This window comes from Podarcis gaigeae, assembly GCF_964106915.1.
Source record: "Podarcis gaigeae genome assembly, chromosome: 4".
In the NCBI taxonomy this organism is placed as follows: Eukaryota; Metazoa; Chordata; class Lepidosauria; order Squamata; family Lacertidae; genus Podarcis; species Podarcis gaigeae.
In genome coordinates, this window is record NC_139677.1 from 101,130,944 (window position 1) to 101,147,160 (window position 16,217).

The window sequence follows — 16,217 nt, forward strand, 5'->3', positions numbered from 1 at the left end:
GGTATCTAACACCAACCCAACTTGCTAAAATGTACAGGACAAGAGCTAAAGCGTGTTGGAAATGTAAAGAAAAGGAAGGAAGTTGTTATCATATGTGGCGGACCTGTAAAGAGGTAAAAGCTTACTGGGAAATGATATATAATAAGTTAAAGAAAATGTTTTTGCTATGTTAACGGTGAAATCTGAGGGCTCCCTTGGACAAAAAATAAGGACACCAGCCAGGAATACCAGAGCAAAACAGCAGCCAGTAGGCTTGGTCTTGATTTAAGACTGTCGCGACAGGACTCCCACCTGCCACAAGGTGGAACAAGATGGACGCCGCAAAGAAAAGAGCCCCCAAACTTTTATTAGCTGCTAATCCCCATGTTACACTCCCCCCCAAACTACATAACTAATACATCATGGTTACATCATGAAAGGGGAGGTCTGATGATAGTAATATGAGCATCCTGGACCCTGCCCCATGGTTCTCCTTGCCCTCCACCAAACAACCACAACGGTAACAAAAGAGATCTTTACATTTCCCTTTGAAAGACCATTGCAAGCAATTACGAACACTAGAAGGGTTGTAACAGGACTTGTAAAGATAACCGTATTGACCCTTTTATATTTATTTAAAAATTGTGAAATCTTAAAGGAGTGAAATGTAAATTGGAAAATGTATAAAATAAATGTATAAAAGCTCAACATAAAAAAACGAAGATCATGGCCACTGGTCCCATTACCTCCTGGCAAATAGAAGGGGAAGAAATGGAGGCAGTGAGAGATTTTACTTTCTTGGGCTCAATGATCACAGCAGATGGTGACAGCAGTCATGAAATTAAAAGACGCCTGCTTCTTGGGAGAAAAGCAGTGACAAACCTAGACAGCATCTTAAAAAGCAGAGACATCACCTTGCTGACAAAGTCTGTCTAGTTAAAGCTATGGTTTTCCCAGTAGTGATTTATGGAAGTGAGAGCTGGACCATAAAGAAGGCTGATCGCCAAAGAATCGATGCTTTTGAATTCTGGTGCTGGAGGAGACTCTTGAGAGTCCCATGGACTGCAAGAAGATCAAACCTCTCCATTCTGAAGGAAATCAGCCCTGAGTGCTCACTGGAAGGACAGATCGTGAAGCTGAGGCTCCAATACTTTGGCCACCTCGTGAGAAGAGAAGACTCCCTGGAAAAGACCCTGATGTTGGGAAAGATGGAGGGCACAAGGAGAAGGGGACGAGAGGACGAGATGCTTGGACAGTGTTCTTGAAGCAACCAGCATGAGTTTGACCAAACTGCGGGAGGCAGTGGAAGACAGAAGTGCCTGGTGTGCTCTGGTCCAGGGGGTCACGAAGAGATCTCAACGACTAAACAAAAACAAATAAATGCTATGATATAAAGTTTAATTTTGAAAACCAGGAGGCAGTCGACAAGCTCATATGAGCAAAGGAAGTAAAGTAGATAATGAAGATGTGTCTAAATATGTTAAAATGGAAACTTAATAAACATTATTCAAAAAACAAAAAAAACTGCTGCAATTTTGGATGTTGTATATGGCCTTGCCGGTGTTTTTTTTTTTTTTAACCGAAATGTGAGATGTGGGACAATGGATAGGTGCTAGTCCTCGCCATTAAAGGTTTCCACCTCCCTGCCCTGGAATGGATTTCGTCCCATTTTCTCCCTCCCTCTCTCCCATCTCTGTGTGGCCCTGACTTTTGGCTTTTTCTCACCATTCAAGTGTCTGGTCCTTATTTTTAATCTGCAGCGACATCATTGCAGACCTTGCTGCAAAACAGCTTATCTGTTCCTTTTCTCGGGAACAGTGTTGCAAGCGTGTTCCTTGGATCGTGGCCCTGCCGTCAAAAGACAGGAAGGGGCTGATCTGAGGCTCGGCTTGCCAGCCAGCCAGATATCCAACCAACCAACCCCTTACTGGATTTCTGGGACACCCAGTCCAGGAGAAGGCGTCATCACTTGTTTATAGAACTCCGTGATATTTGATAGCTTCATAGCAATCCAGCCTTGTATCTGATGAGGCAGCAAATTCAAATTGCTTCATTGTTTGAGCTCAAAGAGGAGGAGAGTGAGAATCCAGGCACTTAATGGGATGTTGGATGGATGGAAGAGGAGGTCCAAGGATGGGCAAAGGGGCATAGCAAAAGTGCCAAATGTTACAGCTGCAGTTTTGAAGGGCTGGGAGTTTGCAGAGGGCAGAGAGGAAAGGATCCATCAGTATCTCTGACAGTGGCACATTCGCACAAAATATAGAAGAATATTCGCACCGGGGGTGTTGGGTGTGTCCAGCAGTGTGGAAAATTAAAACTTGTTGGAGGAGTGTAAGGATCATAACGGAGCTATCTATCTTTTTGGTCCGGCAAGGTCAAAATGTTTAACAAAGGGATTAGCTTGCTAGAGTTGGCCACAGTCCAAATACCACTTGCTGCAAATACCACAGCAGGGGAAGAGATGCTCTTGAGCTAAGATTCTGCCTGGTTTCCTGACTGGCCACTCTGAGAATAGGATGCTGGACTGGACAGGGCCACCGGCCTGATCCAGCAAAGGCTGTTCTTATGTAGTCCATCTAGGGTAACTTCAGCACAGCAGATGAAAAGCCCTGATGGAAACAGGGAACAAACATAATGTTGAGCCCAGGGACATGTTCTGAGCACCGCAATGGAACTGAGCCGACAGCACCTTGCCCTGCTTATTTAGTTTATGCAGTATATTTGGAAGAAGAGAAGGGGAAGAATCATGTTTTTGCTGCTCAGTTGGCAGAGCACGAGACTCTTAATTCTAGAGTCATGGGTTTGAGCTGCATGCTCAGCAAAATATTCCTGTGTTGCAGGGTTGGACGAGATAATAATAATAATAATAATAATAATAATAATAATAATAATAATAATAATATCCCGCCCTCCCCAGCCAAAGCCGGGCTCAGAGCAGCTAACAACAGTAAAATGATACAACATTCTAAAATCATTTCATTATAAAATTAATTCCAATCAGATTAATGAGATGACCCTCATGGTCTCTTCCAACTCTACAATTCTATGAATTGGGAGTTGGAAATATTTGATGACTGGCTGAAAATCACCAGAATGGAGGGAGGGGAAATGAGAACTTTTAAGCTTGAGAGCTGCATTCTCTTTTGGACCACCTTCCGGCCGGACCAGAGGTAAAAGTGGGTAATGATTGTAAATTTTAGTATTATATGCCAGGCTATTTTCTACACCCCTCTCTGTCCCCCATTCAGGCAAGCGAGAGGCATTATCAGAGTTCAAGGGTACATTCCAGCGAGGCAAAAACACCTGGGTTGTGAAGTATGACCAGTGAGAGGTGTGTGGCCTGGAAAGTTTCAGGGGCTGGGTGCAGAGATTTGGAGGACTGGATTCGGCCCCCAGGCCTGAGGTTTCCCACTCCTGACTTAGTTATCAACTAAGCAGATAACAATCTACCTTCCGCTCACTCCAACATCTCCAGCGCTTCCTAGGAGCTTCCAGCATTATATGAACAATTATTGCACAAAGCATCACTTATTGAAGAAACACGCTCGAGGTCACAAAAATATAAATGCCGTTTTATTGTAAAAAAAGACAGAGAGACTCGCAAGTCTTTAAAAAACTCTTTACAAATAAATTAGCATGATTTCCATTTAGGGCAGATACTTTTCAAGGCCCAGTGTGCTTTTTAAAAAACTGACTTAAAATATATATATATGTAAATACGTGAAGATATTTATATCCACAATATTGCCACAAAAAGTGCAAGAATTTTATTTGCATATAAACAGTTCTGATCCTGGTGGACAATGTGCACAACCTACTTTTTGTGCATTTAGCCAAGTTTGCAAACGGAGGGCGTATGCTGGGCAAGTCTGCCACGTTCACAGGGCGGTTCACAAAACTCAGCAGGAAAGAGCAGCTACAGCAAGGTTTTTGTCTGAGCCCAGGGTCCTTTGCATTGCCCTTTTGCATGTTGTCAAGTGTACCCAGATATACATGAGACCCGTAACCCTGGGCTGTGTTGTAAAGGACTGCGAGGATAAGAAACGCAGCATAGCAACTTTAACCGCTCACGCTAGACTCTCAGGCACTGTCTGCTTCTGCTTGGAAAGGCGATTCTGTCCTGTTTGAACGTTTGGAAAACAATGAAGCAAACTTCATGACCTCCAAGCAGGTGAGATGCCACACGAACCCCAGGCCTACAAGAGTGGCACAGGGTGGAAGTCTGACCAGCCCCAGACCTTACTGTAGCTCCTTCCCCACACCAGCACTGCCCTCTGGGAAACTGGGCACCCGGCGCAATGATAGGAAGGACACCCAGGGAAAATCTCCAGAATGGTGCAGGGCCTCTCACATTACTTGGTATAGGGAGGGAAGGAGCACCACTGCTGCAACAGCTCCTGGGGTAAGAACACAGGCTAGGAGAAGGAGCTGAACGCAGGAAGGAGTGAGAATGGAACTTTAGCTCCTGGAAGAGCTCGGTTCCAGAGGGTAGGCAGGGATCTGCTGTTGCCTGTAACCTAATTCCTTGGCTTATGTGACTATGCCACGCGTCCTTCTAGGAGGAATGGACAGACCTCATATGAGGCTCAGGAAGAGGGCAGGCTGCATCTCTGGTATACAGCGACAGACGGGTCTCCCGCTTTCACACCGGGAGGAGAATTCCCATACAAATGCAGAGGGGTCTTGTGCTGCTCCTCAAGAATCATTTTTCTCCCGGGGCTCCTTGGGACGCGTGCTTGCTACGGCAGCCCAAACAAGCCAGAGGTTTACAGCAAGCCCGAGCCGCCACCATTCTTGGAAGCTTTGCAGCCTTTCAACTGTCACTGTTGGGCCTCCCTGCCCCCCCTCATTCAGCTACTGCTTTTTGGAGAACTGGGCTGAAAATATCCGAGCGATCCTTCTCATTTCCTTTTCCGGGAGCTCGTTTGGCGTCAGGCTCGGGTTGTGACGGGCCGGCCTTCGGTTAGGGATTCTCCCGGCAGCAGCAACGGCGGCACCACTTCCAGCCTGAAACAGAAAGTGACGTTGCACCAACTTCCTCTGAAGACACAGAAACTGCAGATCTTTGCTAATCATAAGAATGTGGGAAGCTGCAGGGGGCCTTTCTCAGCAGGTTTTATACGTCAGGGACCGATTGCAAAGGCTGCTGGTCTGGCAGCTCCTCCTTGCCCTTCCATCCTCCAACCTGCCTGGTGGGATTCCAGGTGTGCCCCCTTCCCAGTTTTAGTGGCCCACAGTCTTTTGCTCCTAAGAGCAGAATAAAATGAAACCTTACGGCCCTTTCTTTTTATTCAAGCCTTCAGGGAAACCTAGGTGTCAAGAGTCCTGTCTGAGAACCCATGGGTGTAAATTTTTTATTTATTTTCAAGAATAATAATATCTAGTTGCAGAAGAATAAGGGGTTTTTCATTCTTCAGTCAGTAATGGTGATTGCAAAGGTTGATGAATGCAATATTTTACACACACAAATACAGTGGTACCTCAGGTTACAGACGCTTCAGGTTACAGATGCTTCAGGTTACAGACGCTTCAGGTTACAGACTCCGCTACCCCAGAAATAGTACCTCGGGTTAAGAACTTTGCTTCAGGATGAGAACAGAAATCGCGTGGCAGCAGTGGGAGGCACCATTAGCTAAAGTGGTGCTTCAGCTTAAGAACAGTTTCAGGTTAAGAACGGGCCTCCAGAATGAATTAAGTTCTTAACCCGAGGTACCGCTGTAGCTACGTTGAGGTCCAGCTCCAAGGGCCTTCTGGTGTTTCCCTCACTGCAAGAAGTAGCAAGGTTAAAAAAAAATTAAAGAACCCCGGACGGTTAAGTCCAGTCAAAGGCAACTCTGGGGTGCGGTTCTCATCTCGCTTCAGGCCAAGGGAGATGGTGTGAAGTAAAGTTACAGGGAACCAGGCAGAGGGCCTTATCGGTGGTGGCGCCTGCCCTGTGGAATGCCCTCCCATCAAATGTCAAACAGGTAAACAACTATATGACTTTTAGAAGACATCTGAAGGCAGCCCTGTTTAGGGATGTTGATGTTTTATTTTTTAAAAAATATTTTGTTGGGAGCCACTGAGAGTTGCTGGGGCAACCCAGTCAGATGAGCAGCTTATAAATAATAAAATTTATTACATTATTATTATTATTATTATTAACACACACACACCCTGCTGCCACAAGACCCCTCCTGCCCTTGAGAACCCATGTTTGGTGATCTTAGCCACCGATTCTGAGCACTGCAACCTGTCCTGAGCTGTTGCTGAAAGGACAAGTTCAAAATCCAAAACAGATGACACTTGCGTCATTTTTAAACGCCTGTTACATATCTATCTGTATGCTTAACTTTGAGTCACATAAACGTTAATGCTGCTCTCAAGCAGCTTTTTCTCTCTCTCCATGCTATCTTCCAAGGCGAGTGGCTGCTGTCGAAACGGTTGAGAACGCTGAAGTTGCAGAACTTGCAGCCAGCCACAGCCGGCCTGGAGCTCGTGTTTTTGACCTCTGTACAGCTTTAGCTAGCAAGCAATGCAGGATACAGAAAATGAGAAATGTGAACTTGGGCGTCTCCTTTGCCACAGGGTCTGCCCACCTTTCCAACTTGACATGCCTGAGAGCGGCTTAGCATGCTTCCTGTTTCAACACCAGGCCTGTGAATTCAGGTTGATCGGAGCTGACGGGATCGGGCTTGGTATTCAAGAACACTTGCCTGCTCTTTCTGGGTCACTTAAAGATAAGTCAGCTGGCAGCTGTCCAGCCAGGGCAGCTGCCTAATGCCGTAAGGCAGCAATTCACAGCAGCCCCACGGGCTTCAAAATAGGGCGACTCACAGAATGCTAGCGTTGGAAGGGATCCAAAGGGTCATCTAGTCTAATGCCGTGCAATGCAATCGCAGCCAAGGAATCTCTCAAGTAAGCTTTGCGATGCAAATGTCTCAGCTGTGGGAAAGGCCAAAATTGAAGCCCCTCGCAGCAGAAAGCATCTTAAACTTGCAACATTTAGGGCAGGGGTAGGCAAACTAAGGCCTGGGGGCCGGATGCAGCCCAATTCACCTTCTCAACCCGGCCCGCGGACGGTCTGGGAATCAGCATGTTTTTACATGAGTAGAATGTGTCCTTTTGTTTAAAATGTATCTCTGGGTTATTTGTTGGGCCTGCCTGGTGTTTTTACATGAGTAGAATGTGTCCTTTTATTTAAAATGCACCTCTGGGTTATTTGTGGGGCCTGCCTGGTGTTTTTACATGAGTAGAATGTGTCCTTTTATTTAAAATGCACCTCTGGGTTATTTGTGGGGCCTGCCTGGTGTTTTTACATGAGTAGAATGTGTCCTTTTATTTTAAATGCCCCTCTGGGTTATTTGTGGGGCATAGGAATTTGTTCACCCCCCCCCCAAAAAAATATAGTCTGGCCCCCCACCAGGTCTGAGGGACGGTGGACTGGCCCACGGCTGAAAAAGGTTGCTGACCCCTGATTTAGGGGGTCTATAAAGCCACGGATGCCTCCAGGCAAAGCCAACTTTACAAGCCAGAACTGAAGAGTTGCATGATTCCGTCTGTGCGATAATTTTCATTTGTAGTGGCGGAGCATGAACTAGGAGCTTTATCCCAAAGGGAAAGAAGTTGAATCAGATCAGCTGAAGGGTTCAAGAACGAAGGCTCTATAGCAGCCTCTGCAACCTGGTGCCCTCCAGATGTGTTGGACTACAACTCCCATCCGCCCCAGTTGGCTGAGGTTGATATGAGTTGTAGTCCTAAACATGCGGAGGCCACTAGGTGGACAGAGGAGACTCTTTGGCAGGGTTTCCCAAATTTGGGTCTCCATCTTTTTTTGGACTACAACTCCCATCATCCCTAGCTAGCAGGGCCAGTGGTCAGTGACGATGGGAATTGTACAACCTCTGCACTCATTTCATCAGCGAATGGCACCAGCTAAGGAAGATCACTCAAAATTCGCCATGGCACCAGATGGTTGCTTTTCCCAGCAGCTTCTATTTACACCCATTCCACCCTTTTTTGGGAAGAAAGCCCTCACTCTGCATAGTTTTCAGGGCACCTTTTGCACTCACGTTGTGTTTACGCCGTCCCTTGCCAGGGAAAAGCGCTTGGGCAGGTTCAGCTCAGGGCATGTGTGCAAACACCAGTTAACACCTCCCACGCCTGGCTCATCCTTTTTCTACAGGGCTTGCTGCCAAATGCAGTCATACGGTGGTACCTTGGGTTAAGAACTTAATTCGTTCTGGAGGTCTGTTCTTAACCTGAAACTGTTCTTAACCTGAGGTACCACTTTAGCTAATGGGGCCTCTCACTGCCGCCGTTCCGCTGCTGTGCGATTTCCGTTCTCATCCTGAAGCAAAGTTCTTAACCCGAGGTACTATTTCTGGGTTAGCAGAGTCTGTAACCTGAAGTGTCTGTAACCTGAGGTACCACTGTACAGGGACTCTACGGCCTCATTGCGAGAAGTGAGGTTACAGGGAACCAGGCAGAGGGCCTTCTTGGTAGTGGCGCCCGCCCTGTGGAACGCCCTCCCTTCAGATGTGAAGGAAATAAGCAGCTATCTTATCTGGTTTATCTTATATGGTTTTGGAACGCTTTGGTTTTGGAATGGACTTCTGGAACGGACTAAGTTTGAGAACCAAGGTACCACTGGGAACAGCTTCAAGTGGCTGGCTAAACCAGGTGGTGTGACTGGAACTTGAGTATATATATCCTTTTGAGGATAATTCCATGGCTGCCTCATTTAATATCAGATCCTGCTCATTTTATCAGGCTCACAAGGTTCTGCCTCCAGTTTTATCCAAGCAAGACGTTCCCTCTTTTGCAGATGTTCTTTATAGAGTTCCCCCGCCACTCACCTCCATAGGCCATAGGGCAGGGGGGAATGAACCCATTAAACTTGCTTTGACGACCAGCAGCTGATAGGTCTGGCTACCATAACAACAAGAACTTGCCTGGTGAAACTTACACCAGCTCCCTGGATTTATGGGGACGGTGTAAACAACATTTAGAGACCAGGCTATAAAAAACCCAAACACCTGACGCTTTAAGGAAACTTTTTCCAAAGAAGCCAGCATTCCCTTTCAAAGCAACCAGTTTGCAATAGCTACATTTGTGCACTTATAAATAAGCAACCAAATGTATTTTGATGTATTATTTATGCACACCAATCCCTTCCTAAGATTTTTAGTGCTAACTCAGCTTTAACAGCCCGCCTGGCCTTCTCGCTCAGCAGCTTTTAGCTGTAAGCTCATTTGTTAAGCCAGTGTCTCCTGCCAATTCCTGAAAATTCAACAGCAGCTTCTGCAAGTCCCTGCCCTCATTTCGTTCACTGATCTCTGAACCACAGACCTCTCGGCTCTAGATTCAACCCCCAGTGTCGTTCGTGCCAGCGTGAATACACCAGAAACCTGCCCCACTGCAGTGATGACAGCTGCCTGTGGTTGTGCGAAGGAGCGAGTTGTGTGGAATTCATTCAGGGCCATCACAACTCAACAGGCTGATTTAGGGCACAACCCAAATCCCTGGCCAATGGCTGGGGGTGGTGGGGCTTGATGGAGTGGATTAGCCGCCCTTGTATCGACTGCGCTGCAGTTTGCAGTGGCTAGAGCTGAAAGGGGGTGGGCGGGAGGGGGGGAGGAAGCGCCTCTTTGCTGTGCCAGCATCCAGGCTAGTGAAGAAGCCTGGATTAGGTCCATTTCCATCATCTGACGGCAGCAAAGCTGTCTTAGGATCGTCCGGATCCAGTGCTGACCTAGTCCCCCCTTAACACTCCGGGGGGATCCTGCTGGCCGCCATTTGGGCATTCACTGGTAAGGCTCCCCTGCTGGCAGGGCGCGTCCGTCGCATCCAAATTCCTTCCAGCATGGTGGTGCACTTGGGGTCTGAACTGCTCTGTTAGTGTGATGGTCTAGGACTCGGACTCGGGAGAATCTCGGTCCGCACTGGATCCTCTGCCTCAGGAGGCATTTGAACCGAGTCTGGGGCCTGATTCTGAAGAGCCCCAGTCTGCACAGCTTCCCCTGCAACAAGCACCAGCTGGGCCGAGTCAGGGGCCTGAGCCTGTCCTGGCTCCAGATGCGGGGATGACCTCGTTGCCTCCAGCTGGGCCATCGCTTACAGCTGCTCCACTACCGGTTGGGTCAGGGGAGGCTGAGGCGGCCTCTGGGTCTAGTAACCCAGAGCTGCAGAGACTCAGGTCTGAGAGAAGGAGAGACTTGAGTACTCGCAGGAGGAGTGCTCACCGTTGGGTGAAACGGGGAGGTGAGTCGCCGGGGGATCAGTACCGGCCGTTACCCCAACAAAGATAAGACTGTCAGACCTCGCCCCAGGTTGCGGAAGCAACATTCCTGTATGCCAGATCCTGCCTGAGATCCTGTGCCTGCCCTTGCCTGGTTTCCTGCCTTGGCCCTGTTGGACTGACTCCTCGTGGAATCCTTGGATTCGGGACCGGACCTGGACCGCGTTGCTCGGGTTATCCCCGAGCCCAGCACAGTTAGATCCCTTAAACAGAGTTTTAAATATTCTCTGCCCACTTTCTCCACCCCACACCAGCACAGAATCTTCTGGGTCAAGAAAAAACCCAACTTGTGCAACTTACAAATTATGCCAATGAAGTCACTGAAAAACAAAAAGAACCAAGTGCCCTGCGGAATCAAATTTAGGGCCCACCAGCATTTGGTTTCCTCTAGAGGTTTGGCCGTGTGGGACGCAGGTGGCGCTGTGGGTTAAAGCCTCAGCGCCTAGGACTTGCTGATCAAAAGGTCGGCGGTTCGAATCCCTGCGGCGGGGTGCGCTCCCGCTGCTCGGTCCCAGCGCCTGCCAGCCGAGCAGTTCGAAAGCACCTCCGGGTGCAAGTAGATAAATAGGGACCGCTTACCAGCGGGAAGGTAAACGGCGTTTCCGTGTGCGGCTCTGGCTCGCCAGAGCAGCAATGTCACGCTGGCCACATGACCCGGAAGTGTCTCCGGACAGCGCTGGCCCCTGGCCTCTTAAGTGAGATGGGCGCACAACCCCAGAGTCTGTCAAGACTGGCCCGTACGGGCAGGGGTACCTTTACCTTTACCTTTAGAGGTTTGGCCACAGGCCTCCAGGAAGCAGGGGAAGGAAAGCCACAGGCCTCCCTGTTGCAATTTCTCAGCGTTTGGCATTCAGAAATATTGACTGCCCCTGAGCACAAAGGTTCTACCTAACTGTGGTGGGTCAACAACCGTTAAAGGCAACCTGTTTGCACATAATTTGCTAACTGTGCATAACTCCTCCTTTTTTATGTTAATGGGAAAGGGCACCTCTTGGATCAATGGAATTCCTTCTTCCACTCAACCCTGCTTCCTAGATTCCACCGAACACAAGACCATCTTCACAGCATTTATGGCTAAAAGCTTGCTTTCTTAGAAATGTCCTCTGGATGCTGGGCCTGGCACTAGACTCCAGGATTGTGAGGACCGTATTCCTGCATGTACACAACTCTGCCTGTGGGGCCCCCAGTGCCTCTGACTCTGCAAAGCCCTTTCCCTTGCCAGGCTCAGCTCAGCCTGCCCATTTGTACTTGAAAGTCCTAGTTGTTGGCATCCGTCCATCTTGAGATGCGCCTGGTGTGGCAGCAGAGACTGGTAACTTCTAACTGCTGCCTCCTGCAATGTTTTAGTGACTTCCCTGGGGTACAAGCCTGGGAAGTTTGTCTGGAGGTCCTGAGCTGCCCTGGTGACAAGACCCCCCTGATGTGGTCCAAAGGAAAGCAGAGCAATACATTTGGCACCAGCTTGGCTGCAGGAGTTGCCGGAAGGAGGCGTACAAGGCCTCAGGGACTCCACTCTGGATCTCCTTAGCCTTTTCTTCTCCCAAAGATATCCCACAAAGCAGTGGGTAACTGGCTCTATTAGTGGGTTCATATCCCTATAATCATATAATCATATCCCTGCTCCTGCCCACCTAGCAGCTCGAAAGCACGTCAAAGTGCAAGTAGATAAATAGGTGCCGCTCCAGCGGGAAGGTAAACAATGTTTCCACGCGCTGCTCTGGTTTGCCAGGAGCGGCTTAGTCATGCTGGCCACATGACCCGGAAGCTGTACGCCGGTTCCCTTGGCCAGTAAAGTGAGATGAGCGCCGCAACCCCAGAGTTGGTCAAGACTGGACCTAATGGTCAGGGGTCCCCTTTACCTTTTTATAACTATAATCTACGGACCACAGCAATGGACCGAAGTCCTCTCTCTCTACCCCTCTTTCTTTCTTTCTTTCTTTCTTTCTTTCTTAGTTGGGGCAGGGCCATGGTTCCTCTACCCACATCCCCTGTAAAGCCACCACATACCTGGGTGAACAATATTAATAATAATATTATTATAATAATTTATTATTCATACCCCGCCCATCTAGCTGGGTTTCCCCAGCCATTCTGGGTGGCTCCCAACCAAATATTAAAAACACAATACAGAATTAAACATTAAAAACTTCCCTAAACAGGGCTGCCTTCAAATGTCTTCTAAAAGTCAGATAGTTGTTTATTTCCTTAACATGTGATGGGAGGGCGTTCCACACAGCGGGTGCCACCACTGAGAAGGCCCTCTGCCTGGTTCCCTGTAACCTCACTTCTTGTAGCAAGGCCCTCAGAGCTGGACCTTAGCGTCTGGGCTGAATAATGGGGGTGGAAATGTTGCTTCAGGTATACTGGGCCGAGGCTGTTTAGGGCTTTCAAGGTCAGCACCAACACTTTGAATTGTGCTTGGAAACGTACTGGGAGCCAATGTAGGTCTTTCAGGACCAGTGTTAAACGGTCTCGGTGGCTATCCCATAAAATTCAAGGGGAAAACGAACAAATCAGTCAGCCCTCTGCCTAGGCCCCTGCTTGAAGGAAAGGCTGGGGAGAAAGCACAAGAGGCGATTCTACTTACTTTAACAGCAGCGGCCAGTGGAGTAGGAGGAGTGATGCTGAGCAGTCGCATGGAGGCTTCCAGATGCTGTGGTGGAAGGAAGAAGTTGGGGACCACCACGGGGTCAGATCTGCAAGGCAGCGTTAAGGAAGAGACTCTGGAAGCAGGTTAGGACTCCTGCTGGTGCCGCACTGGAACAAATTCCTCTGCAAAGCCCTACTGGGAAAGGGCAGAGGCTGCGTAGCTGCTGCTCTGGGCCTGTTGGTGCAAGGCAGCCACTTTTTGTGCATGTCCACAGCAATACCTTCTGCAAAAAACCTTTTTTGGGTGGACAGGTGGAGAACAACACTGAGGGGGGCCATTCTTACATTCTGTGTGACTCTAATCTCAAGCTGGATAGAGTGGAGTCCCTGAGGCCTTATACGTCTCCTTCCAGCAACTCCTCCAGCCAAGCTGGTGCCAAATGTATCTGGCACCTCTCTTTGTAAGACTAAAGTTATTTTCTTACCTGAAAGGCCAATGTATCTTCCCCCTTGGGCCCAGGAGTGATATGCCTCCAATTTTTGCAGACAGCAAGATGCTGCCTTGTAGCAGCTCAGGCTATTTGCCCATCTAGCCTATGGCTTCTCGAATGGCTTGGCTTCCAAACAAATCAGCTCCTGAATGCTGCAAACCCAGAAGTGTTCCAGTTTGCAAACTTTTTTTGAAGCCAAACATCTGACGCGGCTTACGATCGACTGCAGGAAGCTCCTGCAGGCTAATCGGAAGCCGTGCCTTGGTTCTCGGAATGCTTTCGGGAGTCAAACAGACTCCCGGAATGGATCACGTTCGATAACCAGGGCTCCACTGTATCATATAACTGTTGGTGCATTCCCCCCCACCCCAGCCCAGGTCTTCTCCCTGTTGCCTGCTACCCCAAACTTTTTATGTCTGGAGGGGCAGGGGTTGAGTTTTGGGGGTTTCCACCTGCACAGTGAGTGCTCTAGCAATGATCTACAGTGCCTCTCCAAACAGTTTTTCTGGTGAAGACTTCTGTGCAACTCACTTTAAGCTGGGTCTTTACAAGCCGGGATTGTCTGCCGCCCAGATAGCATTTCTTCAGTATCTCAGGTTCTGTGTCTGAGATCATTTTAAATGGAAAGGAGGGTTCCTCTGCCACTGACCTATGGGCCCTTCATCTTGCGTACCCCTAGATGCAGAACCTGGCGTAACAGGAAGAGCCAAATCTATCCCACCCCCCCACCCCCGTCGAAGAAATCAGTGTGGTAACAAAAATCTGCACCACCTTGACATTAGCTTCCAAGTTATGGGAATCTTTAAGATCTCAGCAGTGAGAAGGCTCATTGTCGGGGAATTTTAAGGGTACCGGGGTGATGTCCTGAGGCTGCATGAACTAATCCCAATCCAGTTACACCCTGCGGTCATTTAGCTGCATGGGGCTATTTTATCACTTGCAACCCTGAGGACACACGTGGTGCTGCTTCAACAAAACGTTAAAATTTAACTTATATAAGGTGGAAGAATCATCTTATGTTACGCAACGCCTCCTCCCAGAGAACACAAAATAAAAACAGGTAAGTGGAACGGACAGGCACCGCCACCCGTAACGAACAATCACCGTACCTTGTTCTTGACTGATCACTGATGTAGCTTTTGCAAGGAGGCAAAACAAGGTTAGCCAGAGACTTAAAGCACAAGCTTCAACCTGGGCCTGTAGGGCAAATGCTACCGAGATTCTGACCCCCATATAATGTGGGGCAGAGGTTGTGGCCAGCCCTACCACTGAATTCTGCTCCATGAAACCTTTCCTCTATGGAAGCTGTGTCTGCCACAGCCTGTCCTATTTTCTCCCTTCCCCAACCTGTTGCCAACCAGATGGTGGCTGGGGCTGATGGGAAGTGGAGTCCAAGACACCTGGAGAGCACAAAGTTGTGTGTTTTTTTGGGGGGGGGGGCGTGCACGCACATTAGGCAGCAAAGAAGGAACCTGGTCACTGAGATGCTGTTTCTGAATGGAGGCAGCACTTCTGGGCAACATGGCCAGCAGCCCCCTCCTTTTGAAAAGCCACTTCTGCTCTTAGATAACCCCATCAGTCTGCATGGCACTGAGGGCCTTGGATGCGACCTGCCTCTTCACGCTGGCCACAGCAAAGCTGGACCAAGAGAAAGGAAGAGTCATCCTAGGAGAATTTCACTGTTTATTTGAAGCCCAGGGGGCTTGCTCAGTTAGCTGGGTGAAAAAGGATACAGGACTACACTGGGCTCCAGAGGCTTCTCTGACTCCTCAGGTAAGTCTTCGTGGCTCTCGTCAGAGCAGCTTCCAGAATGCTGTTCAGCTCCCACTGTTCTAAGGCAAGTGTCTTCGCTCAAACGCCTTCCTTCCTCACCTCGGGGGCCGCTCTCTAAGTCCACCCTGCCCACTCCCGTCTCTGGAGCACGGTGCTTAGCTGCTGCAGATTCTCCATCACCGCCACCGTCGCATGGAATAAACGGTTCCCCTTCCACTATCTTGCCCCCAATTTCCTGCACTCTTCCGTCATCTGCCCTTCGCTCTTCTGCAGCCCTATCCTTTGTTTGGCTCATGGTTGAGATGGGAGCAGGTGGCAAGAACTCTTCCAGACTGCCCCCGAGGTCCTGCCTCCTCACATGTCCATCATCCCCATCTTTTCTCAAGGGGCTGTTACTGGATCTGGCGCTGCTGGGCACGCTCAGAGGGTCGTCTTGGGTGATGCTGGACACGGGGCTGCTTCTGACGCTGCCTTCTTTCAGCGCATGTTCAGCAGTCCCTGCAAGCTGGCCAGCGCTCCTCAGGATGGCAGGATCATGCTCTGGTTCAGAGACAAGGCTGGACCAAGGGCTGGTTCTGTCCGTCATGGTGGTGATTTCGTTCAGCGTTCTTGGTTCTATGACGTCCTCCTCGTACTCTTCCTCCTCCTCCTCCTCCTCACTGTGAGGCTGCGCAGCACCTTCGCTTTTCTGGGTAAAGCAAGCAGTTAAGGGATGGCTGCTTTGGGAACTGGCTTGGCCAAGGAATTTGTACAGCATGCCTACCCCGTAAGCGGATTCGCCAAGAGGGAGCGAAGGCTCTTTGTCGACACAGGTGCGTGAAAGTTCGCTCTTTGGGTGGCCTTTAGGAAGCTCAGCCCTGGCAGCATCTTCTGTTTCGTCAAGACCATCCTCGCCGTGGGAGGCAGCAGCGCTTGAGCACTGGCTGCCATCCACACAGACACTCACAGATCCTTCGGCATTCTTCCCCATGTTGTTCTGCAGGTCTGTGGGAAGGAAAAGAGATTCAGGGCATTTGGTGAACAAACACCAAAGGGAAAAAAGACCAGGGTTTCAACATTCATGCAGAGGTCAATAATGCCATGGCTGTTTCTGCAGTGCACAAGGA

General features: G+C 49.1%; 1 protein-coding gene across 6 annotated transcripts in view; it reads right to left on the minus strand.

Moving 5' to 3' along the window:
* Positions 1 to 3,530: 3,530 nt before the first annotated feature.
* C2CD3 (C2 domain containing 3 centriole elongation regulator) overlaps positions 3,531 to 16,217 on the minus strand; it is a 59,025-nt gene continuing 46,338 nt past the window's right edge. For 4 of the 6 annotated variants that reach the window (XM_083735756.1, XM_083735760.1, XM_083735759.1 and 1 more), the window contains 3 exons: positions 15,072 to 16,095; positions 12,846 to 12,954; positions 3,531 to 4,986 (listed from right to left, as the gene is read on the minus strand). In XM_083735756.1, the coding sequence (XP_083591882.1) occupies positions 4,834 to 4,986; positions 12,846 to 12,954; positions 15,072 to 16,095 (1,286 nt within the window). In that variant the 3' untranslated portion in view covers positions 3,531 to 4,833. Of the gene's footprint in view, positions 4,987 to 6,142; positions 6,484 to 12,014; positions 12,266 to 12,845; positions 12,955 to 15,071; positions 16,096 to 16,217 lie in introns of those variants that run through there. The other 2 variants (XM_083735755.1, XM_083735758.1) reach the window with 2 other exon arrangements.